Source organism: Vanacampus margaritifer, chromosome 19, assembly GCF_051991255.1.
Source record: "Vanacampus margaritifer isolate UIUO_Vmar chromosome 19, RoL_Vmar_1.0, whole genome shotgun sequence".
Classification (NCBI taxonomy): Eukaryota; Metazoa; Chordata; class Actinopteri; order Syngnathiformes; family Syngnathidae; genus Vanacampus; species Vanacampus margaritifer.
The window spans coordinates 12,068,956-12,095,662 of NC_135450.1; the positions used below are offsets into that span (position 1 = coordinate 12,068,956).

At 39.2% G+C, this 26,707-nt stretch overlaps 1 protein-coding gene and 1 long non-coding RNA gene across 15 annotated transcripts in view; both read right to left on the reverse strand.

The window, feature by feature from the left end:
- The window catches only part of LOC144039105 (uncharacterized), a 38,494-nt gene extending 33,703 nt beyond the window's left edge, over nt 1-4,791 (reverse strand). For all 8 annotated transcript variants that reach the window (XR_013289352.1, XR_013289350.1, XR_013289351.1 and 5 more), the window contains exons 1-2: nt 4,616-4,791; nt 3,377-3,420 (exon numbers count right to left, since the gene is read on the reverse strand). This is a non-coding gene — a long non-coding RNA (uncharacterized LOC144039105). The remainder of the gene's footprint in view (nt 1-3,376; nt 3,421-4,615) is intronic.
- Nucleotides 4,792-5,681: 890 nt separating this feature from the next.
- LOC144039467 (MAM domain-containing glycosylphosphatidylinositol anchor protein 2) overlaps nt 5,682-26,707 on the reverse strand; it is a 224,113-nt gene continuing 203,087 nt past the window's right edge. For all 7 annotated transcript variants that reach the window (XM_077552833.1, XM_077552832.1, XM_077552830.1 and 4 more), the window contains 3 exons: nt 15,943-16,073; nt 14,943-15,039; nt 5,682-12,159 (listed from right to left, as the gene is read on the reverse strand). In XM_077552833.1, coding sequence (XP_077408959.1) covers nt 12,071-12,159; nt 14,943-15,039; nt 15,943-16,073 — 317 coding nt within the window. In that variant the 3' untranslated portion in view covers nt 5,682-12,070. The remainder of the gene's footprint in view (nt 12,160-14,942; nt 15,040-15,942; nt 16,074-26,707) is intronic.

Here is a 26,707-nt window from a genome sequence, read left to right on the forward strand (position 1 = left end):
TAGGGGGGGGGGGGGAGTAGAAATAAATAATGTGCTGGCCTCATTTTGTTTTCATTCTTTTTTGGTTGTGAAATTAAAGTTTACTAGATTAAGGCAGAGTATAGTGACAAGTTTGATGATTTTGTATTATCTTCCACAGCTGTAGCCGACCTAACGAAGTGGCCGGAGTACATAAATGCCGAAATGGAAACTTCATCTAGAGTTTGTTACTCTAAGGTGTTACAAAACTTACAAATGTTCTTGCCTTGAGATGAAAAAAGTTTGTAAACTGCTGACTAAATCATAAGCACAGTATGAAGCAGAAATAATCATAAAAACAAGTGCAGTTATTGTCTTCTTTATTGTGTGCCTTCATCAGGAAAAAACACATCCCCTGATTAATTATTACCGCGGCCCTCAACATGTTTATTATGCCTCTGTAATTTTATATAGCCTTCAAAAAGTAACCTGGCACTAACTCAACTTTATAGGACGCCCTATAACAATATAATCATGGCTGCGGAATTAGGCAGAAATTAGCTGTGATTTACAAAGTGCAGTTTGATGGCCTGCAGCAGCGCTGAAGCACAAAGTGCAGAGAAGAGTCCAGTGTGGCTCTCGTGTGTGTGTGCGTGTGCGTGTGTGAAGCCTCCCAGTGGCCACAACTCAAGCGGGTCTTTCTTGTCCTTATCACATGACGCACATGTCTCAGCTGGGTGCCGGCGGGCTCAGGCCCGGTGATGGGGAGCGCTCGCTATGCGCGGCGGCGCCCGCTTACGAGCGCCTGCTTCCGGAGGGCGCGCGCATAAATTATGTCAGCGTCGCTCAGATGGCGCTGGGGATTCATTGGCGCTGCATCCATCAGGGGGCATGTGTCAAAACATGACAGGACATATAAAAGACGCTGGGTTTTGATTGACACTGTCACAGAGGTATGAATTAACAATTATTTCGGTTGTACATTGTGGTGGCGGGTATGCTGACATAACAATTTGGGGGAAAAGGGGGAGTGTTTTTTTTTTTAAAACGTTGCCAAAGCGATGCCTGTACTTCCCTACAAAAATAACTGCAGTGATATGCACGCCAGGCCAGTAGGTGGCGATGTCGCAGGAAAGAAGAACCTTTTTCATTTTTTTTTGCAGAAACAAAATGGAGATTATTTTCTAAAACAACCGTTTGGCATTTTCAGGCTACAACTGTTAGTTGTGCTAGCTAATGGGTAAGTTACTTTGGACTTTGTGCATGCCAAATGACAAAAAAAATGAGAAGCTGAAAGACAACTGAAAACTTAAAAAGGACTGAAAACACTGTAATTTGCAGACCATGCTATTTGTAAAAATAGGAAAAGTGTTGCTGAAAAAAACTAGCCTTCGCATTGTCAAAAAGACCAAATTGATGCTGGGTTCCTACCACATTAGATGCACTAGGCAAAATAAAAAAAAATCTTTGCAATTAAGTTTGCCCATCTGGCCAGTACACCTGGTTCCCATGTGGGCTAATGTGGAAGAATTTCCTATAAAAATTCATTAAAATACAAGCCATGGAATTCTAAAATCCCCAAAATGGTTGCTTCAAACCAAAATGGCCAACTTCCTGTTAAAAGCCGGCAAAACCCATGCTAATCTTAGCTTCTCCCCAACATACGAAGATGTTGACCAAGGCAAAGTGATTGAGAAAACAGGGTAAATGGCTTCAATTCAAAATTAAAATAAGATATTAAATGAACTAAATTGCTTGGGAGGGAGATGGAACACACAAGTCATAATTTGCTTATCAACGGATAAGCACATAGTGGAAATGCAGTTAACATGATCCTTGAGGGACTCACTAATTTGTTGTTTATTAGTAAGCTAGCCATTATGTTTTGCTAAACTACTCAAAGACAACCAAACCAACTGTGTACACATCACTGTAGTGACTGCTACGATATATTGTTGTAGAATGGTACTGTCCTATCAGCAAGATGTTGTAACATTTTTTTAGGGGCCATTCTGCATTTTCCCTGTGATGTCATTCAATCACATTAGCCAAAGTCACATTAGCCGCAGGTGTTGAGAGCTCCCAGACAGGCCCTATTTATTTTATTCAATTGATCAAGCGTCGAGCGGCGCTAATGCAACATGTCACGTTTTGCATGAATGACTTTGACAAAGCTGGCAGAACTGAAGAGATGCCGTTTGACGGACGCCGACAAGCAACCCCCCCTTCCCTCCAAACCACAACCCGCCACCACCGCCCCTCATCGCAGAAGCATTAGCAGCCCATTAGCATTCGGTGACATTTCCCCATCCATCCGAAAGGTGGGGGGGGGGCATCAGTGGACCCCTGTAAACACAGCCTTGCGGCAAAGAGAAAAGAGAATAAGAGCGTAATGTAAAATGGCATTGTTCAGCTGGTCAGACACCAGGTGTGCATTCTAATGCGGCGCTTGAGGTCAACCTCGCAATGGCGGAAACAGGGGATGAGGGGCTTTGGAGGAGGAGACGATAAGAGGGCGGACAAATGGGGCCGGGAGCCGGGTGATTCAGAGCGCCAGGGACTTTTAAAAGGCCACAAGCTACTAAAGGTTATCAGCCGCGGCAACAATCTGAATTTTTTATGGGGGCGGGGTGGGGGTGAAGGTGGTGGTGGTACCTTATTATCCACACATAAAGGAGGTGGGTCACGCGTGATAAAACGAGCGCATATAAAAGGACGCACTAGCAAAGTTTACAGGAGCACTGTGAAATCTCTTTAAGTGGCGACAATGTTTGGATTTTTCACGTAACGCCTCTTTTCCCCCCCCTCTGTATGATAAATGTGCTCCACTTTACGAGCAGCTACTGCTCTATAATGGAACAGATACGGTAATGTGGCATTTATGGCTCTTTGACGAACAAAAGATCAACACACAGGATTACAGTCTTCATGAAAGGGAGAAAAAAAAAAGCCTACATATATGTATTCATTCCCAGCATACATCCAGTGGACAGAAAAAAATATTATAGTAGTAGTAGTAATATTTTAATAGTCATGATGGTGGTACTTGGAGAGCGAAATATTTTTGGGTTGGCACTGTATGAGAACCATTGGAAACTGCTAGCAAAATTTGCTAGCTGTCTCCAAAGCGACTTTATTTCATATACTGTGCAACGAGCAGCTTTGTTCCAACATTACATTACATTACATGACGTGAGTTACTGTAAACTGGCGCATGCGCACACTGGTGGGCATCTCGTTCAAGTAGCCTCGGGGATTGCCCCGGGGCTAACTGGAACCATGTTGACAAACGCAGCATCTCACAAAACAATAACAATCTCAAGCCGTTTCCTCAGGGCGAGTGGGCTAGAATAAAAACTGCAATGACACTCATTCCTCGAGAACAACAGCGACAACAACAGAAAATAAAATAACGCACCTTGTGGAAGTTCTGGCAGAAATCAGCCTCGGGAATGAAAGCACCTTGAGGTTGAGAAAAGAGCTTGTGAGGTCTCCAGCAAGGTCAAGAAACACCGTCAAATGTGTAATGCTACATTTTAATGCTGCTGTTATGTATTAAACTGTTTACAGTACAGTACACAATTTATATCCAGTCAGATTTGGTTTATTTCTTAGCTCTTCACCTGGATGCACTACTTCCTTGTAATGTTGACTTGAGTCATTTTATCCAATCAGACTTCAGCTGAGGGTTGCCAACTTGCCAGGTGAAGGTGAAATCTCCTCCAATCATTCTACTGACAGATCCCTTGACCAATCCCGTACCAAACGCTATGATGACGTCATCATTATCTTGTCCTTTGATTGGATTGTCAAAGACACCTCGTCTTATCTAATGCTTACTTTAAAGATAAAACAGGTTAGCACTAGCCTATATTATGAAAGAAAATACAATATAGTTTTTGTTATGTAGCCTATTAAGAGATGGGTTATTTAAGGTCGGCTGCCAGCCACGGTGTTGTTGATGCAAATGTATAATAAGTTCAGAATATATGCTATTTATGTGTAAGCATGAGCAGTTATGTTAAAATGCATGCGTAATTAGTGAGCATGAGAAGTGAGCGTAAACAAGCACTTGCTCAAGCGTGTGAGAAATGCAACTCGCTCCCCCCTGAGAGCCAGATGCTACTACGATTGATATCACCTTCATGTCGACTGAAAGATGCTGCTAGATTGGATCAAGCTTGCTGGGAGGAGCTCATTAATATTCATGAGGGCAGCGGCGTCGGCGGCTATAGTTAACCGGGTTAGGTCGAGGATGTGACAGACGCCGGTCCATCATCAAGAACTACTACCATCTCCTTCTCGACCCATGCTAAGCCAGTCTAGCACCCACAGAGTCTAAAATGACTGGGTTTAGCATAATGGCAGGATATTTTGTGAAGTCCCATCTAGAATGGCTTGAGTCAGATAAAGAGGAATAGTTTGCCGTGTTTAAACTGCTAGCAAGATTAGAATGTAGCCCCACTTCACGAATCCCTCCCCAACTTCAGTCTGAACAAAGCCCCTTGCTTACAAACATGCCAAATCATAATGGCGTGTCATTGTGAATGTGTAGCCATGATAAATAGCGACAGTCAGAGAATGCTAACAAAACGGTAGCACTATATTACGCTAGCTTTAGCACTTTAAGTGCGATAATGGTAGCATGACTTCTTACCTGCTTCGGTCCCTTTTCTCTGCTTTTGTTTTCTTGTTGTGCTCAGTAATGGCCTTTTTTTTCCTCATCCGAAAGTGGATATTCCATAGTTTCAACAAAACTCCTGAAGCCCAAAGTAACAGGTCAGCACAGTAGCAGGGGGGAGTGCGTGCGTCCGCCCGAGAATGCACGGCAAATGATTGACACCTTGTCAGTCACGCCTTCTGTCTCTGATTAGTTGTGTTTTTCCCTCAGGTGTACTGAAGTGGTTTTGTAAAAATATAATTCGAGGACCACGATGCAGCCGTAGAAAAACATATTTTGTAAACAAGACAAAAAAGTCAAAAACGTTTTTTTTTTTTTTTTTTTAAATATATATTTTTTAACCCCTAGGCGTTATTGTGACCATTTTTTGGCTTTTTGTTGGTTCTGACCAAGCCATTTCAAAATAAAATACTGCCCACGGGGAACTAAAAACAAAAACTTTTAAGATTGCATTTTTTAGGACTTGCTAGCCTTAAACGTAAAAGACTACATGACAAAAAAGTAGTGCCTGTATGTTTACATGTTAGAACCTTGATTTTCAAGACAATGTCTTATTTTATTTTATTTTTTAAAGAAAACATATTTTTGTATTGTGCCTGCAAACCTGAAGAGGAATCTTGGTATGACGCATAGTCTGCTCCGGAGGTCACCTCATCAAGCAACTATGATGAAGGGAGCGTCAATATTATTAATATTGGATTCAAAGATTTAGTTTTTCCCTCGAAGACAAGAGAAACAACACCTACAACATCTAACTTCATCTGTCACAACAAAACCCACCAAAATAGTGGCTCCTTTGCATGAGACACCGCCTATAGTATTTTGACTGTCGCTAAGAAACCTTGGAACTATTTTAAATGGTAGAAAACATCATTATCCACCATTTTAAACAATTTTTAGTATTTGAACGCCATCTCTTTAAAAAAAAAAACATGAAGAAACGTGTCTGTTTTCCCTGTCATCGCAAAAGGCGGAAACAACTTTTTGGAAAATGGATTATTAGTCATAAAAACATGTCCAGCAACAACAAATGCGTTCCACATAGCATATCAAACATTTGTTTTCTTTATTTCTTTCATTAGTTGCAGGTATGGCACTAAAAACGGGTGATAAATCCAAAGGAACGCGACGGAAAAGAAGCTTGATCGTCGTATAAATAGTGAGCACAAAACAGAGAAGAGCGATGGGTGGTTATTACAGAGTGTTGGCACGGAAACAAGATGAATAAGCATCGCAGAAGCACAACTCGAAAACGCCAAATTAATTTCATAGATTTTGCATGGCCAAGAGCTGTTTAGAATCGTCTTGTATTGAGCACTTTTCTACTAATAAAAAAACAAACAATAAACCAAAACAAAACGCAGTTATGGCTAATTCTGTCAAATGCAACACTCGTGCACGGGTGATAATTAGTGGATACCATCATACCAGATGCAATTATACCACACGAGTGGATGGTTACACTGAAGGGCTGGGGGGGGGGGGGGGGGGGGGGAAGTAGCAAGATGAATGGCACAACGTGGCTCAGCCCTTTTCGAGGTTGATAAGGAAACGAGGGAAACGTTGGCACTGTTCCTTTTCGAACCCCTCGCTAAGAATTAAACACCAAGAATCAAGCCAATGTCTTTTTTCTCTCTTCGAAATCGGATTAGGCTGTTCAATACAAAGATTTGACCTATTTTTGACGTTTAACGTCGACCATCTTGTTGCACAAGCTTCAGCTTTGCCATGAAATAGGGTGTGATGTAAAAAGTAAAAAAAAAAAAAAAAAAAAAACGATGCCAGTTTCACATATGGACAGGATGGGTGGACATGACTATCGCAGCAGGATGCACGAAAAACTCTCAAGGACTCAAGGTGGCCATTTTGGATGGCAGTAGCCATTTTGGATGGCAGTAGCCATTTTGTCCAAATTAAGTTGGCAATCTGCTTTATGGTAATTTAATAATATAAATAAAAAAATAAAAATATGGGTCAGAAAGGGACCAACCTAACTTTGCGTTATTTATTTAACGCAAACCATAACCCCAAAATGAATAACACACAAAATAACCCAAAATCTTGGGTTATGTCTGTCTCTTTTTGACCCATAATGTGTGACAACGGCAAAAATAACCCACTTATAAACCACTACTTGCATCAATTTGACCCAATTGCCTGAGTCCTTTTGAACAAAATGTCCCATTTACTTGGGTCAATGCTTACACCATCTACTCTCCAAAAACAGTTGGATCAAAAATAAACCAATATGGGTCAAAAAAGGACCGACCCAACTTTTTGGGGATACTCATTTAAGGCAATCCCTAACCCAAAACAAATACTGACCACAAAAAAAAAAAAAAAAGATTGGGTAAATTGGAATGTTTTGTGGGTTATTCATTTAATGCAATTTTTTAGGTTAAATGAATAACCCCAAAAAGTTGTGTCTGTCACAATTGGATGACCCAACTGCAAAAATAACCCAATTATGAACCACTACTTTTTCTGGGCCCATTTGAACAAAATAATCCAATTACTTGGATCAATTTGATTTGTACAAAACGACCCAAAAAGAAAACTGTGTCAAAGTGAATCAAGTAGTGGTTTGGTCACTTTTTGACCCCCCCCCAAACCCCTCCCCCCAAAAAAGCCGCTGACAATTCGATGGATGTCTATAAAGTGGAAATAAAGGAAGCAGCCATTTTGTGCAAATTCCAGAGCTCACATTTGAATAAACTTGCTCTTGAGACTCCATTGGAAGCAGGCATGACGTTAAATTTAAAGTTTTCAAGTGGGTTGAGCGCGGTGTCATATTTGAAAGATAATTTCTAAGGGATTGGTTGCTTTAATTTGACTTTTGGGTTTAGTTTGCAACCAAAAGCTGACTGCTTACCTTCCCTTTCATGACATTTTAACGATACAGTAAGCACCAAGCAGCTCCCCTAACAAATGCACTATTATTAATTCATCAAAGCCGAAACTCTGAGAGAATGTTCGATGGCACCGTGTCCTTATTCGCTCCCTTCATCGTCAATAGCCCTAATATTTAATTAACTCGTCCAATTTATCTTGCGCCGAGGTAACGAGTGGAGCGTGCCGAATGAAGCGCCTTGGTGAAGAAAGCACAATTCCCGTCTGCGGGAGCGCATCCCTCCGCCCACCGACCGGATGGCAACCGTGCAACACAAAATCAATTAATGTCACGCCTTTTCTGCAGGGCTACAAAAAAAAAGAAGCAATTTTCACTTTATATCGCAACTGCTGCACGCACCTGACCCAAACAGCGTCGGTGTGGATTCTAAAGACGCATTAACACCTGTCTTGTTTTTTTCCCGTCATCCGAGTGTTGTTTTGTAAGCGTAGCAGCACATACTGGATGAAATGCCTCGGGCTCAGGGAAAGCACTGTACTGCTATCTTTGTTTTTTTTTTTGTGGGGGGGGGGGGGGCTTTTGACATGAATGGCAAAACCTAACAAATGTTGAAACCTCCATTTTGCACCCTTGTTTGATGAACATTTCAAAGCATTCCAGCCCACAGAGGCCTCTCGTCAACCAGAGCGTAGCCATCAAATCTCACTGTTTACGCATTCCAAACCAGTTAATCCTCCGCATTTAGGCCCATTATCCCCCGTTGAATGTGTGCAAGTACAGAAATTAAAAGGTATATTAGGAGCTTTAGCACAGTGGGGACTAGGGATGCGACGGTACATGTATTCGTATTCTAGTGATGCGCTTTCGATGCTGGCTAATTGTAGCTACAACACAAGATTTTGTCAGTGAAGGTCCACGGCTATCAAATAAACGTCATAAAAATGCAACTTGACTTTATGCAATGCAGCCTTTTTCCAAACAATGGAGATCAAACTACTGTAAAATCCTGTGAATAACACGCACCCGTATATAATACGTCTCAAAAATCAACCTGAAAAGCATTTTTAAAAAGTCTTGACAATAATATGATCTATGCGGCCTCATTAGTCTAAACATAGTATTTTGGATAATATTGCGGTAGCGGAATATGAGTTAAGCAGCAAAATCTAGCAGTTTTAATCAATATCAGAAGGCGGCCATTTTGCCACTTGCTGTCGAGTGAAAATGACTCACTGCTCTGAATGTATGACTGGATAGCCCGTGCAAGCTGTTGAAGCGACAGGGCGGCCATCTTGCTCCTCCAATCTCGCGAGCAGACTACTGTATAAACTATACGGTATACATACAGATGACACATATACGGCTTATAGGCAGTTAGTAGGGCCGAGTTAAAAAAAACAAAAAGATCCTTAGATCCCATTATTAGGTTTGGCAGAAGTACATTTTGTTGAATTACAGTTCTAATTCTTTAATAAAAAAAACTAAACAAGTTTCCTCCTGTAAACATCATTAAGCATATATGTATTTAAGACAAGTTGTAAAACGTCCTCTTGTTTATGTTTAACAATTTTAAAGCATCATAAATCATGCGGTTTATACAAAGTAGTAGTACTGTCTCAAATGTTCTCCAATTTCCAAACTGCAAATGTATAGGATCGTATGCCGAGAAACCTTTCTTGGGAGGAGCAATATGGCGGCCTCGCGGCTTCAAAAGTCTTGGCCTATCGGCTATCCAGTCATATATTCAGATCAGTGAAATGACATCACAGTTGCTCAGGTCTCAAGTAAACAATCAATCACAGCTCAGCTTCAGAAAACAGGTGCGCTGTGATTGGTCGTTGCCTGAGCAACTGCGATGTCATCTGCGATGGCAAAATGGCCGCCCCCCCTGAGATGGATAAAAACGGCTGGATTTTGCTTCCTAACTCATATACCACAATAATAATCAGAATGTTATGTTTACACAAGTGAGGTCAGCTATAACATATTATTGTTAAGAAATGTTTATGGTTGACCCCTTTAAATCAAATGATACCAAAAAATATTTGTAATTTGAAACCCTAGGCGGCGCAATGATGCCGCCCATTTTCACTGTAAAAGGAAGCGCGAGCTGGCCAACACTTACAGGGGAACTTTGGCACTTTTCTACTAGAAAGCGACGGAAAAGTTCGACCAACTTCTGTATGTGGAAAGTTTCCACCCGATAAAGAATGCAAACAAAATGTCCTCCCTAAGGTACTGCATACATTCATTATGAGCAGTCGCTGCTGGGAGTATAAACACAGGGATGAATTGTCTTAAATAATAACGGCAAGGATGCCCATCATTCTGCTCTGTTTTTGCTCAGCATCGCATCGGGTTCCTGCCACGCTAGGAATCAGCAAATTCGGGCTACATTTGCGTACAGTCGGCCAACCTGAAGAATTTCGTAGGAAATCATACAAAATGTATAGGAGATTGAAGAATCGGTGTCAGGAAAGTGGGTATAGGAGGTCATTGTTTTGAGGTTACAAAGGGCGCATGCATTTTTCATAGTAACCGCTTATTTATTTCATTGCTTTATATTTATTACTAAGAAGTGTTTTTCTCCATTAGTCATCATTTCGGATGACTACCGTAAAAATAGACTTCCAATGTCGAATGAGGACCCGAAGAGTCAAATAATATGAGGTGAGGTCTCGGCTGAACAATTTTTTTTATAAACTTCAAACATTTTGCATGACATCCTAGTAAATTCTGGTTTGTGCGGAGGAATATAAATAAACGGAAATGTTGTGCTTCCCTGATGCCAACATAAAACACGGATCATAAACCTCTGCCATAAAGATTCTTTAACATTTACAAGTTATACAACGTACACGGTCGGCATCATTCGTAACGCTTCCGAAATGCAAGGGAGACGAAAGAACAGAAGGGGAGGGGGGGGGGGGGAAACAAACAAAAAAAAAACAAGACAAGTCCTCAAAGCATTTGTCATAAACAACGATGAACAGAAAATTTCTCATTTTCTTTGTTGTTGTTTTTTTTTGTTTCGTTTTTTTTTTTGTTTTTACAATGCATTTCTTAAAACCCCCCCGCTGGTTAAGGTTATGGTCTCAGGTAGATCGTCCACAGTCAAATCTTCACAGTTTGTGTAAAAGCAGAGAAAGATTCTCGCTGGAGTAATAAAATATCAGGACTATTATCAACATTATTATTATCATCATCATCATTATTCATCTCTTTTGTGTTCTGCTTGTGTCGTCGTAGAAATGGCGGCAGGGAGGAGCGGTTCGCCCCAACCGAAGTCCCTCACCTTTTGGATTATTTAAAAAAAAAAAAAAAAAAAAAAAAGAGGCTACCTCAGTTGGGTAGTCAATCCAACAGGTGTCTTTCTTCATCCATCGAAAAATATCCAGAGCCTGCATTTTCTTTTCTTTTTTTTCAGTTTCCAAACCTGCGGTCTAGCAAATGGTCCTTGGCCTACGAGACCCGATACCCCGTCAGCACTTGTGTGGTGGGTTTTGGAGGGGGGAATGGGGGGGGTCGGGGGGGCAAAGAGAGACGCGTGTATAAAATAGCCCATCAGACGTAGCGTGTGTTCGATGTTGCGCGACAGCCGGGCTCGAGATTCCGCGTTGTAATCTTGAAGGCACTTTGTTTCATGGCAGAAAGAAAAGTGGCTTCTTCTTCTTCGTCGTCGTCGTCTCCGGCGGACCCGCTCCGATCTGTGTCAGGCCTCGCTTATCGGACCGTCGTCCCGTCATCAATCACGTCCCAGACTTGTCGACCTTTGCGTTTTTGTTTTTTTTTCTCGCCCGCCGCCCCCTTGTAGATGTCTTTTCGCCGATTTTTTTTTCCTTTTTTGTTCTGCCATCGTACCATCAGTTGGCCACTTGGACTGGTGGGCACAGTGTAAAAAGTACATAGGCAGCCATGGGGGATGGGGGAGGAGGGAACAGTGGGTCTTAAAGCAGACAAAACAAAACGTTGCCAGAGGTCTTGATTTTCTTCAGAACAGCACCAAGCAGATAAAAAGAACAAAAAACGAGGCCGGTGGGGGAAAAAAACAAGCGATTGGCATCTGGTGCGAGGGAAATGAAGATAAAGATACACAGAGAAAGGTCTGATTCAATTTCCTCCTCCAAATGTCAGCAGCATTTATATTTTGCCGCCTTGCAAATATATATATATATATAGATATATATATTTGTTTTTTTCTTCATATAACTTCATAAAATTGTTCTTGTGCTTTACAAACTGCCCCTCCTTTGATGCACCGCCAAAGTTCACCCTTTTGTGCTCATCAAGAGTCCCGCACGAGGAGTGTCGCACTGTCAAATAAGTCTTTTTTTTTTGTCTTCAAAAAATGAGCACATCTTTATTATTACTTTTTCTTCAGATTTTTTTTTCTTTTTTTAAATCACAGTTTAGTGTCTTCATTTGTGTCCCCATGCGGTCCATCGGGGGTTGCTGTTGGGGGGGGAGGGGGGACCGTCGCCGCTTTCGGGATGCGTGAATCTTTGGTGACGGGATGCCGAGGGTACAGCTCACAGACGGCTGGTCTGAAGGTCGGCCTCTTGAGACGACGGCCAGAAGGGTCACCTTTGACCCTCCAGGAGGGTCACCACCACGGTGATGCACAGCAGCCATATATGCAGGGATGTGGACTGAGCGATGGCACTGAGGTCTGGAAAGGTCAAAAAGTCAAAGGGAGCAATTCAGAATTCCGTCAGATTACGGTAGAAAAGTGTAGCGAGGTTAGATCTTAACTTAGTTTGTCATACATTTTTAGACTTTTCTACTTTTCTGTCAAATTTCTGACTGATTTTTTTTTGGACAATTTTATGGACATATTACAGTAATTTTCTGCCCCTCTTCTTACTTTTTGGACATTTGGCTACTTTTTGCCTTTTTTGCTATCAATTTTGTAGACATTTTATGGTAATTTTTGTGATTTCTTCTTTTGTTTTTGGACATTTTCTGTATACTTTTTCCCCCCAAAATTCTTGTCTTTTCCTAAATCAATTTTCTGCCTTTTTTTTTTTTTTTTTTTACCAATTTTGTAGACATTTTATGGTAATTTTCGGGATTTCTTTTGTTTTTGGACATTTTATGTTTACTTTTTGAACATTTTCTTTTCCTAAATGAATTTTCTGACTTTTTTTTTTTAACAATTTTGTGGACATTCTGTTTTTGGAGACTTTATGGTTATTTTTTAAACTTTTTACATTTTCTTTTCTTTTAAATACATTTTCTAACTTTTTTTTTTTGCAATTTTGTGGACATTTTATGGTAATTTTCGGGATTTCTTTTGTTTTTGGACATTTTATGTTTACTTTTTGAACATTTTCTTTTCCTAAATGAATTTTCTGACTTTTTTTTTTTTTAAACAATTTTGTGGACATTCTGTTTTTGGAGACTTTACGGTTATTTTTTAAACTTTTTACATTTTCTTTTCTTTTAAATACATTTTCTAACTTTTTTTTTTGCAATTTTGTGTACATTTTATGGGTGTTTTCAGGTTTCTTCTTTTGTTTTTAGACATTTGATGGTTACATTTTTTAATACATTTTCTAACTTTTTGGGTCAATTTTGTGTACATTTAATGGCAATTTTCAGGGTTCTTTTGTTTTTGGAAATTTTCTGTATACTTTTCCCCCCAAAAATTCTTGTCTTTTCCTAAATCAATTTTCTCACTTTTTTTTAATTTTTTTTTTTAACAATTTTGTGGACATATGGTAATTTTCGGGATTTCTTCTTTTGTTTTTGGACATTTTATCTTTACTTTTTGAACTTTTCTTTTCCTAAATGAATTTTCTGACTTTTTTTTTTTTTTTAAACAATTTTGTGGACATTCTGTTTTTGGAGACTTTACGGTTATTTTTTAAACTTTTTACATTTTCTTTTCTTTTAAATACATTTTCTAACTTTTTTTTTTGCAATTTTGTGTACATTTTATGGGTGTTTTCAGGTTTCTTCTTTTGTTTTTAGACATTTGATGGTTACATTTTTTAATACATTTTCGAACTTTTTGGGTCAATTTTGTGTACATTTAATGGCAATTTTCAGGGTTCTTTTGTTTTTGGAAATTTTATATATTTTATTTGGACATCTTTTCAATTCTCTGATATGTTTGGCAATTTCATTGACATTTTATAGTACTCCTTTTTCTCTTCCTTTTGTTTCTCTTTTTCCGACAATTTAAACATTTTGACTGCCATTTTTTTTAATACTTAATTTTTTAAAAATATAAATCATTATATTCATTTAAATAATAATATATCTAAAAAATACAAATAAATATAAAAACATTAATTTCTATTTAAAAAAAATCCACAGAGAGCAGGAGAGTGACTAAAGAGCCACATGTAAATATTTGAAGAACTCCTAAGAAGCCATAATCACGTTGTCATGGGTTGCCAACCTGCAAGCAAAACAAAAGCAGATCTTGGAATGCACTTCTAATCGAGTTTCGCATTTCGCGCACGGGTGACATCTTGCGATGATCCCCTTTGGGCAGGTGAACCCTGCGAGGTCGCGCCGAACTCCCCTTGATTAACGGCATCAGGCACAAGTCACGTTCGGTCAGACCGCATTAGCCATTCCTCGAACGTTCTCCTCCTTTACCTCACGTCGAGTCATGTAAGATTCATCACGCCAGATTGAATTTTATAATTCATGGTGTCGCCGCCGCGTGTCCCCCCGCGGGGGCCGACGACCGCTCCCCGCAGCCCCGCCGGAGTGAATCCATAAAAAACACCTTCAATAATGATAGATCATAAAATAAATAGGACGCATCGACTTAAAAATTGCAAACTGATTTCTCCCACAATGATGAAAAGAGACGAGTAGCCTGATTTTCCATGAATTGTTAAAGGGACATGCGAGGTTGAGATGTTTCTGGAGAGAAAAGCTCCTTGGAGCATAAAGAAGCAAGATTCAATCAAAGTAACGTCATCACTTCTGCCTGCCCCAGATTACCTCTTCAATATCAGACCATTTTCTGTGCCCTACTTCTCTCTTTTTTTCTTTCTTTTTTTACCTACTTTACCTCCATTTGTTCATACTGTCCAAATACTGTCCCTTCATTCCGCCATCGCGGCTGTCCTTCATATGATTACAACACTGTTGCTACAGCGACTACCCCATTTTCTTGCCCACATAGAAGCCAGATTTTTCTGATTTCCTTTGGTCCTTCCTCGGGTCTCCTGACGGCCTCACGACTCTGGCTGGAAGTGTTCGGTTTAGGTGAACGGTGTGGGATTTTTTAATAGGTTTTAGGTGAACTAGAGAATACACACACACACACACACTTGAAAAATTAATAAAAAATAAAAATAAAGGAGAGCAATGATGATGACATGTCAAATCGGTAAAATTACCGAATGAACAATACTGAAGTCTCCAGAAAAAAAAAAAAGAAGCCAGATGAAGTCCGGCGAATGTCTCAAAGGTGGCGGCGCTACTCACTCGGCGGCGGGTCTCGACACTCCCCTTCCTCCAACGTGACATCATCGATGGCGATGTCTCCCTCGATGCCCGGTCCTCGGATTCCCTCGAGTACCACCTGGAAAAATGCAAGGCTGGAACTGAAATGTAACGCAACGTGTGTTTGTGTCTGTCGAAATACGTCGAGACACACAACTGGCGGCAAAAAAAAAAGTATTTTGTTGTCATAAAAGTAACATTATTCATCCTAGGGCTGCTTGATGATGACAAAAATATATAAATTATCGCTCATCCCGATTATTATTCCTTTTTTTATGGTACAAAACAAGAAAATGTTTAAACATGTAAAAAATTATTATGATTTTTTTTTTTTTTTTAAACACTAGACAAACAAAATGGATCAAAGAAAAATAGGTCCAAATGCATAAATTCAAGTATGGTTTCCTTGTATAAACAAACTCATAAATTGCCATAGAAGTGTTGTAACATTTAAATCAACAATTTCAATAGATTGCTGAAGTGCCAATTTTGAACTCAAATGTGCTCAGTAAAGTATTAGACATTGCAAAATGAATACCATTTAGACTAATCTTTTTTTTGTGTGTGCCAATTTTGTAATCGTGGAGTGCAAAAATTGAAATTTCAGTTAATTGCACAGTCCGAATTCATCCATCCACTATCTACTATGTTTTTTTGTTTTGTTTAGAACTTATCCCAGTGAGTAGCCATAAAAAAACTCACGAGTCATGCTTTCCGTCCTTTTTCAAGTTGGCACCAAAACCCTGGCTAATAGGAAAGTAGTAATTGCTGCCAATGAAGTCTGTTGAAGTGATACATCTCAACTGTTCTACGACCTTTTTCGGGGGAGGAGCTAAATTCAGCCTGGGTACTGCATGTGCACGTTCCAGTTATTTTTTAAATGACATCATTGAAATGACATCGAACTGTGATGAGAATTTTTTTTTTTACACGTTTACTTAAATATCAGAAATAGATGTGAAGAAAATTGAAAAGTTCTTACCTGAAACGAGGCCGTCGGATGAACGCTGACTTTGGCCTGCTTCCAGCGCTCCCCTTGGTTACCGCTTAGCGACCACACGGGCCCGTCCGAGCTGGTCAGGCCCTTTTGCTTCAGTAAGGCGTTTAGCGTCCCTGTGAGGGGGGTGGGGGGGGTGGTGGTAGAAAAAAAACATACATTTACATATAATGAACCATGCGTCAATTTAGTGCTTAATATTGAAACAGTTAATCTTCCTATTTATTCCTTCGGCGCACCAAACATGAAGGCCCAACCGATATTTTATTTATTTATTTATTTATTTTTTAGGCTGATGCAGATGGGATATTTGGCAGAATAAAATTCTGACAACGAGAAAAAAATAAATATATATAATGAATAAAATTCTAAAAACGTTAGTTTTTTTTGCCCTTTGGTAAGCGATTAGATTGTTGGCAGAATAACAATTTTAAACAAGGAGTTTTAAGCAGATTTCCATCACAGCGACAACAACAACTCATCCCTGCAAAAAAAATCCAGAGCTGTTAAATCCAGACTAGACAACGATATGGCTTATAAGGCTCGTTAACGACACCGTAACATTCTTCAGCGCCGCATACCGACCTTTCGAACCTTTTAGGGCCCTTTTATGCATTTTCATTTTCCTCAGATAGTCACCTTTGTCATGCATGCATTTTCAATTCATGCCGGCGCTTCATCCGACATTCAAAGCCCAGTCGAGAAGGTCAAACGCAAGTCCCAGCCAAGTGATACATTTTTAAGTCGGGGCTCTCGGTGCTCACATAAATTATTCCCCACCTCATGAAATTATCACAATGTTAAAAGTAGTATTTAAAAAGAGCTTGAGAATGTAAAAAAAAAACAACTTTTCTTGCACTGCTGGTGACACGTGGCCATCGTTCGCTCCAATTAGCTGTTACCTGCTGACCTCACGCTGCTAGTTACTTGGCTAGTGAACCCTTGCAAGTGTTTTATTTACAATGAGGACTGTTTTATTGATATTCGTGTCAGAGCTCGGTCCATAACCCCGAACGCGGACAGCAAAAATGTGCAAATAATGGATGCCTCCCTCACTAAAATGTTCAATTAAAAAGGCCCAGACTTCAAACTGAGTAAGTGAATTTGTGAGTAAAAAGACGATCTTAGTCAAAAGTTAATCATATATATATATATATATATATTGGGTGTGCCCAAAAATCGATTCTCATAAGAATCGCAATTCTCATTTAGCACGATTCAGAATCGATTTTAAATGTCCCAAAATTGATTTTATTGAAATGATTTTATACTGTCTTGCCTTTGTGTGTGCCTTTATTTGGAGCGCTGTTCATGTTGTACCCACTTTGGCCACTGAGGGGCAGTGTGGTTCTCGGTGGTCTAATACACTGTTAAGTTGTAGCCACATTAGAGAGGAGAAGGATAAAGTCACAATCAAAGTTATTCCAATAAAAGTTTTTTTTTTTTCTCAGCGTGGAGGTGTTGATAAAAGTGCCTCGAGTAGCCCGCTAATTAGCATTAGCAAGTCAGACTGGAGTAGATCATCACAATTCCTTGCACATCTATAGATTGAAGCAAAAATCATTGTCAATCAAATCATTTTGTATCAAAAATCCTTCTTAATCGAAAATCGATACGGAATTGAATCGCAGACCCAAAAATCGGAATCGAGACATTCAAAGAGTCCCACCCCTAATATATATATATATATTATTTTTTATTCTTTAGTTTTTTAAAATTATTATTATTATTATTATTTTTTTTTTATGATTTTGATGTAGAATTATTTAGTTTTGTGCATGCCGCTGTCTCCGACTGAATTACGACATAAACCGTTTGACACAATCTAAGTCGTAAAACGACTGCAAAAAGCTCCACGTAGCTCTCATCGCTGGCTTTCTAAAACGGACTCGTGAAATGTCACTCAGTCGGGCGTGCTCTGACACAAGCCGGCATGTTTAGAGTTTCACAAGTTCATGTGATTGTCAGCGACTGAAGTCTGTCGCTGAGGTCGCCATGCGCATTATGGGAGCAGATTCCTGTGACTCAGACGGGATAAAAAAAATAAAAAAAAAAACATCGCCTGGATAAGACACTGCCTGAACTCGTCTCCCCTCAGCGAGACCTCTTGTCTAGCGCCGGGCTTTGATGTGAAACCGGCAATGACGACACCGAGTGCAACCGCATCCCCCTGCACTTAAACGCACTGATTGCGCTCGTTGGCTTTTGTCTCTGAGAAGTCGACGGCGCAACGGCGGAACGGGGGAGAAACTTCTACTGTACGTCCTTGGCATTGTTCTTTCATCACAGCGATCTTAACAGTGGGAGGTGAGCTCCCGTACGCAAAAACCTGCTGTTTTCTCCCCCTATGTACGCTGACTTGCATTTTCTTTGAACTTACCGTTATGCCGGTGGATTTATAAGGTAAGGTTCGTTCGCTTTCCAAACCTGCAACACGATCTCTGGCAGGAGAAAAGTGCTCAGTGATACCCTGCACGTTCACATTTTTTTTTTTTGTGCTCATTCGGAAACACCCCAACAATAAGGCAATAAAGTCTTGTATAAATAGGAAAGTAGTAGTGCACAAGGCAAAATTGCCAGTGTTACATTAACACTGAGAGTATTAAATCTAACTAGAAAAGTGTTTATGTGTCCACACCAATGAGTGTAAATGTGACACTTTTCAAAGTGCGACTTTTTTTTTCTCACCAATGTTACTCCAACACTGCATAATGTTAAAAATCAACACTGGTAAACACTAAGTAGTGTTGAAAGTACTCGACACTAGTGTCAGTGTTAAACATTTAATTTTGCCAAACTACACTTAACTCTGGTGTTCAAACACTTATGAGTGTTATTCAAACTATACAGTACTCTGTTATTTCACTTAGCTAATGCTAACTGGCGGGTGACTGCTATTTTAGCTAATGCTAACTGCTATCGTTGTTGACAGTTCAACAGCGCTAAAAATTCCTTGGAACTTGAAAGTCGACTGTTCTGATTTTGGTGCATCAAATAAATTACAAAATGTTTCCATTTAGTCCCTGCAATGTGCTCAACATACTAGTCATGGTGCATTAATGAGTATTTCTATGGACACAAGGCTAAAAAATGAGTGTCCCTATTAACTCATTCACTGCCATTGACGGCTATAGACGTCAAAAAATCATTTGAACTATTTCTATTAGTTTACCATTTTTTTCCCACTTTTGTTAACAAGAGTATGAAAACCTAGAATTTTTTTTTATTGTACATTTAGAACAGATTTAAAATGTGTGATTAATCGTGAGTTAACTAGTGAAGTCATGCAATTAATTACGATTAATTTGGGCCCTTGAGGTCTCCCTGATTTGTTGGAATTTTCTGGGGTTGGTGAAGGACTCTGGTTAGTGGCCCGGTGGGTGGTGTCTGGTCGGTGCTGGGCTTCGCTTTTCTTTCTTTTCTTTGGTCCCTCTTCGGGTCTCCTGGCGGCCCCACGACTCTGGCTGGATTTTGAAGTGTTCGGTTTAGGTGAACGGTATGGGAATTCTTTTTTTTTTTTTTTTTTTTTTACACGCACGCACGCACGCACACACACACACACACACACACACACACACACACGCACACATACAAAAAAAAATTAAATAAAAAAATTACGATTAAAAAATGTTATCACCCGACGCCCCTAATTTTTAATACAATTTTTTTTATCGCGTCAGGCAGTTTATTTTTTTTAAAAATTGTAATTAATCGCATGACTTCAATAGTTAACTCACGATTAATCACACATTTTATATCTGTTTAAAATGTACAATAAAAAAAATCTAGGTTTTCATACTCTTGTTAACAAAAGTGCAAAAAAATGAAACTTAACTACTAGAAAATTAATTTTTGACGTCTATAGCCGTCAATGGCAGTGAATGAGTTAATATGGGACTGTGCCGGCTAAACCCGGGCGTCTGGTCACCTTAAGTACTCCTCGACTGTGAGACCAGCTTTATATGTCTGACCAAAACTAAAACCTCTGTTAGCAATTTATGTTTAGAGGTTAACGTAAGATGTGTGAAATAATAAACGGTTGGGAAATATATACGGTTTTAACAAATCGCACTTTTTCACTATTAGCATCCCTCCGCTCTGCTTATTGCAATCCCGACTGAGGAACAGATCGTGGGAATGATACAAGGCAAGGCGAGGCACCCACCGCCGTCCTTGCTAACAGAAGGCTTTCTTCCTGAACGGTGGTGAGGTCAAACCTCCACCCTGCGTTTTGCCACAGGCTTAATCCCATCAAGCCACGCGGCACGGTCACCACGGGCCAACTTTGATGTGCGCCGAGCTAAATGAAGCGTGACCCTCGTTTCAGGTAAAGCAGCCGGCAGCTAACGACGGAGGAGTTTCTTTTGGAGCCTTGCTTACTCGCCTCTCATCAGCAATGTTGCGACCTGGAGCGCTGCCAGGCCGCAAATTGAGTCAACCACACGACCCCCAAATAGCATCTAAAAATTTCATAGCGACACAGCGACATAGTGCAGGGGACCCGGGGTTTATGATAGTGTGGACATAAGCAGGTTCGAGGTTATAAATGGAACCGCAATAAACTAGTTGGCACAAGAAGGCCGTGCTTAGTTACCGCTGCACTTACTCCGTTTTCATTTCAATTTAGAAAATAATTGTTTTCGAGACAAGTATTTATCTTAGGAGTGTCAAAATCAGTGCGTTAATTTTGAGTTAATTTAAACTTCCTTTAAAAAAATTTTTTTATACGTGCGCTTAATGACCAACCCTTGGAAAGCCTGTACTGGGGGGGATTTCCAGTCGCAATGCAGCAGACACGTCCAGGTCAAAATTTAGCAGTAATAAATGTAATAATAATGCATATATTTGTGGGGACTGGGGTCAAGTTGTAATTATTATTATTATTTTTTGATGTGCAGAATTTCACAAGTTACTTCGTGTTAAACATTAGATAGCTCTTAATGTAAAAAGAAAAAAATGCACTGAACTGTCACCAATGTTTTACAAATGCAATTATGCCATCTAGTGGCAGAAAAATGACTTCAACGCAAATCAATATCACACTTGTTTTTTTTTTACATTTACGACATCTATTTAATTTGAACTCAATTTTATGAATTAATGTATCATTGACTAAAAGATGCAGCCATATTTTTCTCCACAAGAGTATGAAAACTTGGGAGAAAAATATTTTATTGTACATTTTCTTGTAATTTACAACAGATGTGTGATTAATTGTGATGTAACTATTGAAGTAATGTGATTAATTAAGATTTTTTATTTTTATTTTTTTAGCAACTTACACCCCTAATTTATTTATTACTTTAGTACATTAGCGTAGGTTAATGATATGCGAGTACGACCCCTTCCATTTTACGTCAAATTTCAGATCACGTCACCGCCGTAAGAACGGAGCTCAAACCGAGGACCCTCGACCCTAGCAGTTTAACAATACGACATCTTTGTATCACCAGAATAATAAAAAAATTAAACTACTACTTTTGCCTTGTAACCGCCACTTTCCGTCGACTGTCGAAGTGGCACTTATATAAATTCCAACTCTTTTATCAAGTTAAATGTCATGAACGCGACACATCGATGCAACCTGACTGTCAACTGTCAAAATAAATCACCAAGAATGGTAGACATGATACAGTAATGATGTTGGCATGGCTAATCATTTCCTCCTGTAAATGTACAGTTATGGAAACCCGAGAGGTTTAAAAGCAATCTATAAAGCCTTCGAAGCAATCTATTTCTTCTTTTGCCAACGCATGCATGATTTCTTACATCCATGGCAGATTTAGCTCCGGATTTTCAACGTTTTTGACATTTTTGGATCCTGAAGGGCCGATTGAAATCTTTCTCGCGGATGCATGTTTTATTGTCTTCCACACAAACCAGTGCACATTTTGCTCTTTCGAACCTTTGCTAATAATCTCATGTTTCCATGTTCACGCCTTCACGGCCTTTCACTACCACAGTATGGACCCGCCGCCGTGTTTATTCCGTTTCGTTGCTGTAAACAATGCACATTTTTTTGATTTCATCTGCGCAGAGAATTTTTTTCACAGATGGTCTGATTTGGCCTGTGCTCTCTTTGGCAAAGATCAGTCATGAAACGGGGGTCCTTGTCGTTCCCAGATGCCAATAATTGAAGCCAGAACTCGACACGTGCAGACGGTATTCGAACCATTTGTCAGGAATGTTCACGTCTCCGGGACAGGGTTATCGCAAACCTATCATGCCAGGTTTAAGGGGCAAACCTCTCTTCCGACCTGAGAAGCGGAGTACTAAATGGAGCGTGGCCGCGGGAGATCTGAGCCGGGTTTCACGTCCTTGACATTTAGCCCATTCATCATAACGCGAAGCGCAGTCCAGGCATGGGCTTTGCCACAGACGAGCGGGGCAGGCAGGCGAGCGAGAATCTGGCTGGTGATCAATTTGAGCAAATTGGAAATGTCACGGCCTACTCATCCTCGGCAGGGGGCTCGGAGGAGCTCTCGTCTCTCTGCTTTCTCTCTCTTGCAGGCCCCTCCTATAGCTCTACAGATGTTCACGCCGGACCCTTGACCTCCATACGCCTAAGGTCAAATTTAAATATTGGAAATTCCCAACAGTCACAGCAACATGTGTCCAGAACAGGGTTATTATAGTTTTGGAATTTTCATTTTAGTTCATTTAGAGTTTTTTTTTTTTTTTCATTTAGTTAGTTTTAATTAGTTTTCAGGGAGGTTCTGTTAAAAAAATGCTTAGTTTTAATTTAGTTTTATTTAGTTTCCGTATTAATTTTAGTAAAAAAAATAAATAAAAAAATATTACACGGGTTAGGGTTACTTGTTGCGCAATATTTAAAAAAAGTTTAGAAAAGTAACACATTTCTTACCTAATGTTGCATTTGTGCTGAGTTAAATGGAAAAAGCAGGCAACCTGAGCCATTGTCATCTGAAGGTGCTTTTCTATTGGCTGCTGCTAGATGAAATCACATTTAAAATCATCCCAAAAGGCTCATGCATTAACTAAATTACCAAAGACTAAAACGAAGGACATTTTCACTGTAATTCTAGTTTTAGTTTTGTAAACATAAAATGTGGTTTCAGTAAGTTTTCATTTTTTTTAAAAGCATTTTCGTTCATATTTTATTTCGTTGACAAAATTGTTTTTTGACTAAAATAACCTTGGTCTAGATGAACGGTATAGTGACAGGAGGTCAGTGATAAAACATTTGCACATCAGAAAACAGTAAGTCCATTCTTTGATCCTTCCTCGGGTCTCCTGACGGCCTCACGACTCCGGCTGGAAGTGTTCGGTTTAGGTGAACGGTTTGGGATTTTTTAATAGGTTTTAGGTGAACTAATGAATACACACGCACTCGCACACACACATACAAAAAAAAAAGAGAGAGAGAGCAATGATGATGACATGTCAAATCGGTAAAATTACCGAATGAACAATAATGAGCTAAATAAAAAAAAATAAATAAATAAAAAAAAATATATATATATATTTTTTTAAACAAAACAAACAAAAAAAAAACAGTAAGTCCACTTGTACACTCATTTTATTTTAATTTTTTTTAAGATGTGTATCTTCTGACCTTGGGAGAGTTGTCTGATTCCAGCAATTCTTTGCCACACTACAGCACAGAACAGAATTTATGAAAAGCTCCAAATACATTTGGGCTGGCATGACGGAAGCCGGCCATTGGCGTAAGAATGTGAGCCACTGGAAAGTGCTTTAAGTGCTGGGATAGTTTGCTATGTACCGTTACAAAAGACGGAGAGTTTTTGAGTGGGATACGGGTAATTTATTGGGCCTAAGAATAAAAACGAGAAATTTTAACAAAATGCGTAGAAAACGATCTCTGCGTTTTTGGGAATATTCTATGGAAGGACCTCCTAAAGCGCCAACTCTGATTTGGGTCTACTTGTATTATTAATGCACGTGGAACTAGAAGGGAGCTGGATGAGGAACTAAGCAGGGGAGTCAGCCAAGTGGGTTGTACGTGGAGCAGAAGGTTGGGGGAAGCGAAGCAGGTGGAGGGTGGAAATGGCAGTGACGCCGCTCGCGTCTCTCTAGAATAGCCAGCTAAACGCTGCCAAATGCTTGCTGCCAGCGTCTTATCGAGGGAGAGGAGCACAGACGTCAGCTCAGCAGTTGACTTCAGTCACTGCTTCGTCTTCCCCTGCTTCGTCGTCTGTGCACCTGCTATAGCATGTTTTCTTTTAGTTTTTTTTACCATTATTGAAAGATGTAGGTAGTCCACTTGTGCAACAATTAACAATGTCACAAATGGAGATGTATGACTTATGCACTATTTTTTTTGTACAACCACTGGTAATGTTAAAAAAAATAAATAAATCATGAATAACTGAGTAACTACAAGTCCTACATAAACAAAATTAAATCTGTTTCTTGTTGAAAAAGACATCATTTATTTATTAAAATTTCAACAGCATACGAAATAGTTATAGATTTTCCTTCTGCCTTTCGCTGTGATTTTTTTTTGGGGCCATGTCTGGCTGTATATTCTCGTTTGAGCAGATTTGCGCTGACCATTATTCACCCTTGAAAAAAAGAAACGTAAAGAATCAACATTAAACTCAATTATTTAATAATTAGTAAATACGTTACATTAAAATTTTTACACCGCGATCTACATGAGAATCGTCTGTTATTAAGCTTTTAACTCATTTGCTCCCAAAAACGTATAAAAACGTTCTATTTTAAATATTGCCATGGTCCTAAAAACGTATTTATATATATATTTTCTTAAATGTTTTTTTTTAGGGCTGTCAAAGTTAAAGTGTTAACTAATTAATTAATCACAAAAAATTATCGCATTAATCATGTATTAACGCAGATTAATCCCACTATTAATTTTGACCGCAGATGATCCTTTAGCTGACAACGGATGGTTATGTTGAAGGTAGCACAGGTTGTGTTTAAGCAATAAACATATCTATAGGCATTCAAGCATTTAAGAAATGTTTGCGTATGACATTCAGGATATTTGTTCATGTCAAACTATCAGGGTATTTTTTTTTCCCATTTTAAATTATGCAAGTAATTAACTGATTAGAAAAAGAGGAGGATGAGAGTGTGCAGTGGATTAAAAAATGTTGAAGACGTCCTCGTAACATTAAATGTTGAAGGAATTAACACATAACAGGTGCTCTTTAAATTTGGCGGGCAAAAAATGTTGATAAAAAGCCTTTTTAATTAAACAATTCATCGTGATTAATCTGATTAAAAATGTAATCGTTTTGACAGCTCTAGTTTTTTTTGTTATGCTCGAACATACAGAAGGCCTTGATGCAGCCTCCGACCTGAAAAGGTCGCTTAAAGCAATGGTAGTTATTACAAAAAACGGCCAGCAGATGCTAGGAGAGTATAAGAGATCAACCAGAGCCATGTTGAAAAAAAGCTCTTTCCCCAGTGTTTTAAACAGATTTGTGTAAACTGATTAAATTCAGATATATTCTGATGCTATTTGCTGCAAAACGGAAACAGATACAAATGAAAGAAAATACTCTAATCTTTCTTTTCCATGTTGTTGTAGCAATAGAACGCAATATTCATTCAATGATCAACCAGGGCCACGTTGCAAAAAGGCTCTTTTCCCTAGTGTTTTTTGTGAATTGTGAATAATGATGAAACTTAGCTATATTAACCTAATGCTAATTGCACAAGAAAATAGCTCCCTATTGTGTTCTACAGTTTTCTAAAATTTCTAAAGATCTGAAGTATTACATTTTTTACATATCTTAGTTTTAACTTCAAATAAAAACAGAAGGTGCCGAGTTCTCATGGTCAGCAAAATCTATCAAATTTAATAATTACTTCCCTGAAGTTTTTTTTTCTCTCCTTGATCACTTTTTTTTTTAAATGGATCTATTATCGACCGTATGATTCTTCAAAATGGCTGATGTCGGTATTTGTCAATATGCTAAATATCGGCGCCGATAATCGGTCTATCCCTAATTTGTGAGTTTTCCCGAAAATTATTTCTATTTTATTGCTTTGAAGCAGCCTCTGAACTGAAGAGAACGCTTAACAAATTACAAAAACGGCCAGCAGAGTATAAGAGAGTATAAGAGATCAACCAGGGCCATGTTGCAAAAAGGCTCTTTTCCCCAGTGTTTTTTATGAATTGTGATTTGTGAATAATGATGAAACTAATGCTAATTGCTGCAAAATGGGAACAGATACAAATATTTTTTTTCTTGATGAAAGAAGAGACTCTAATCTTTCTTTTGGTAGGTTCCATGTTTTTATAGCAATAGAACACAATATTGTGTGGGCCATTGCAAAATCAGTCAAAATCCAGCAAAACAGCCGGGAGCGAAGGGAGTTGCTTCAGTGAAAACGGCTAGGAGTGAATGAATTAAATGATGTATTTTTAAAAAAGATAATTTAAAATACTACCTGTACAGTCAATAAGAGCTTTTTTTCCCCCCCTGAGGGAATAATTTAAGTAGTACCGGGAGTTAACCTTTTAAGAGTTGCCCGTTCGCAGCCCGGCAATTTCCCTCAGAGATCGCCTTCCACATAAACGGGCTTCAAAATGATCTGACAAGACTTCATTTTCTGGTTTGTTAAGCCCATAAATGTCAGAGGTGATGGCCCGTAACTTGGCAACACCAACAGCATCAGTGGAAGGGTGGAAAAAAAAGGAAAAAAAAAAGCAGTAGTGGTCCCGTGGGTTGATAAAAACACCTGGTGGCTTTGGCACTGGCGAACAAAAGCCAAGCCAACTGTGGCACAGGCG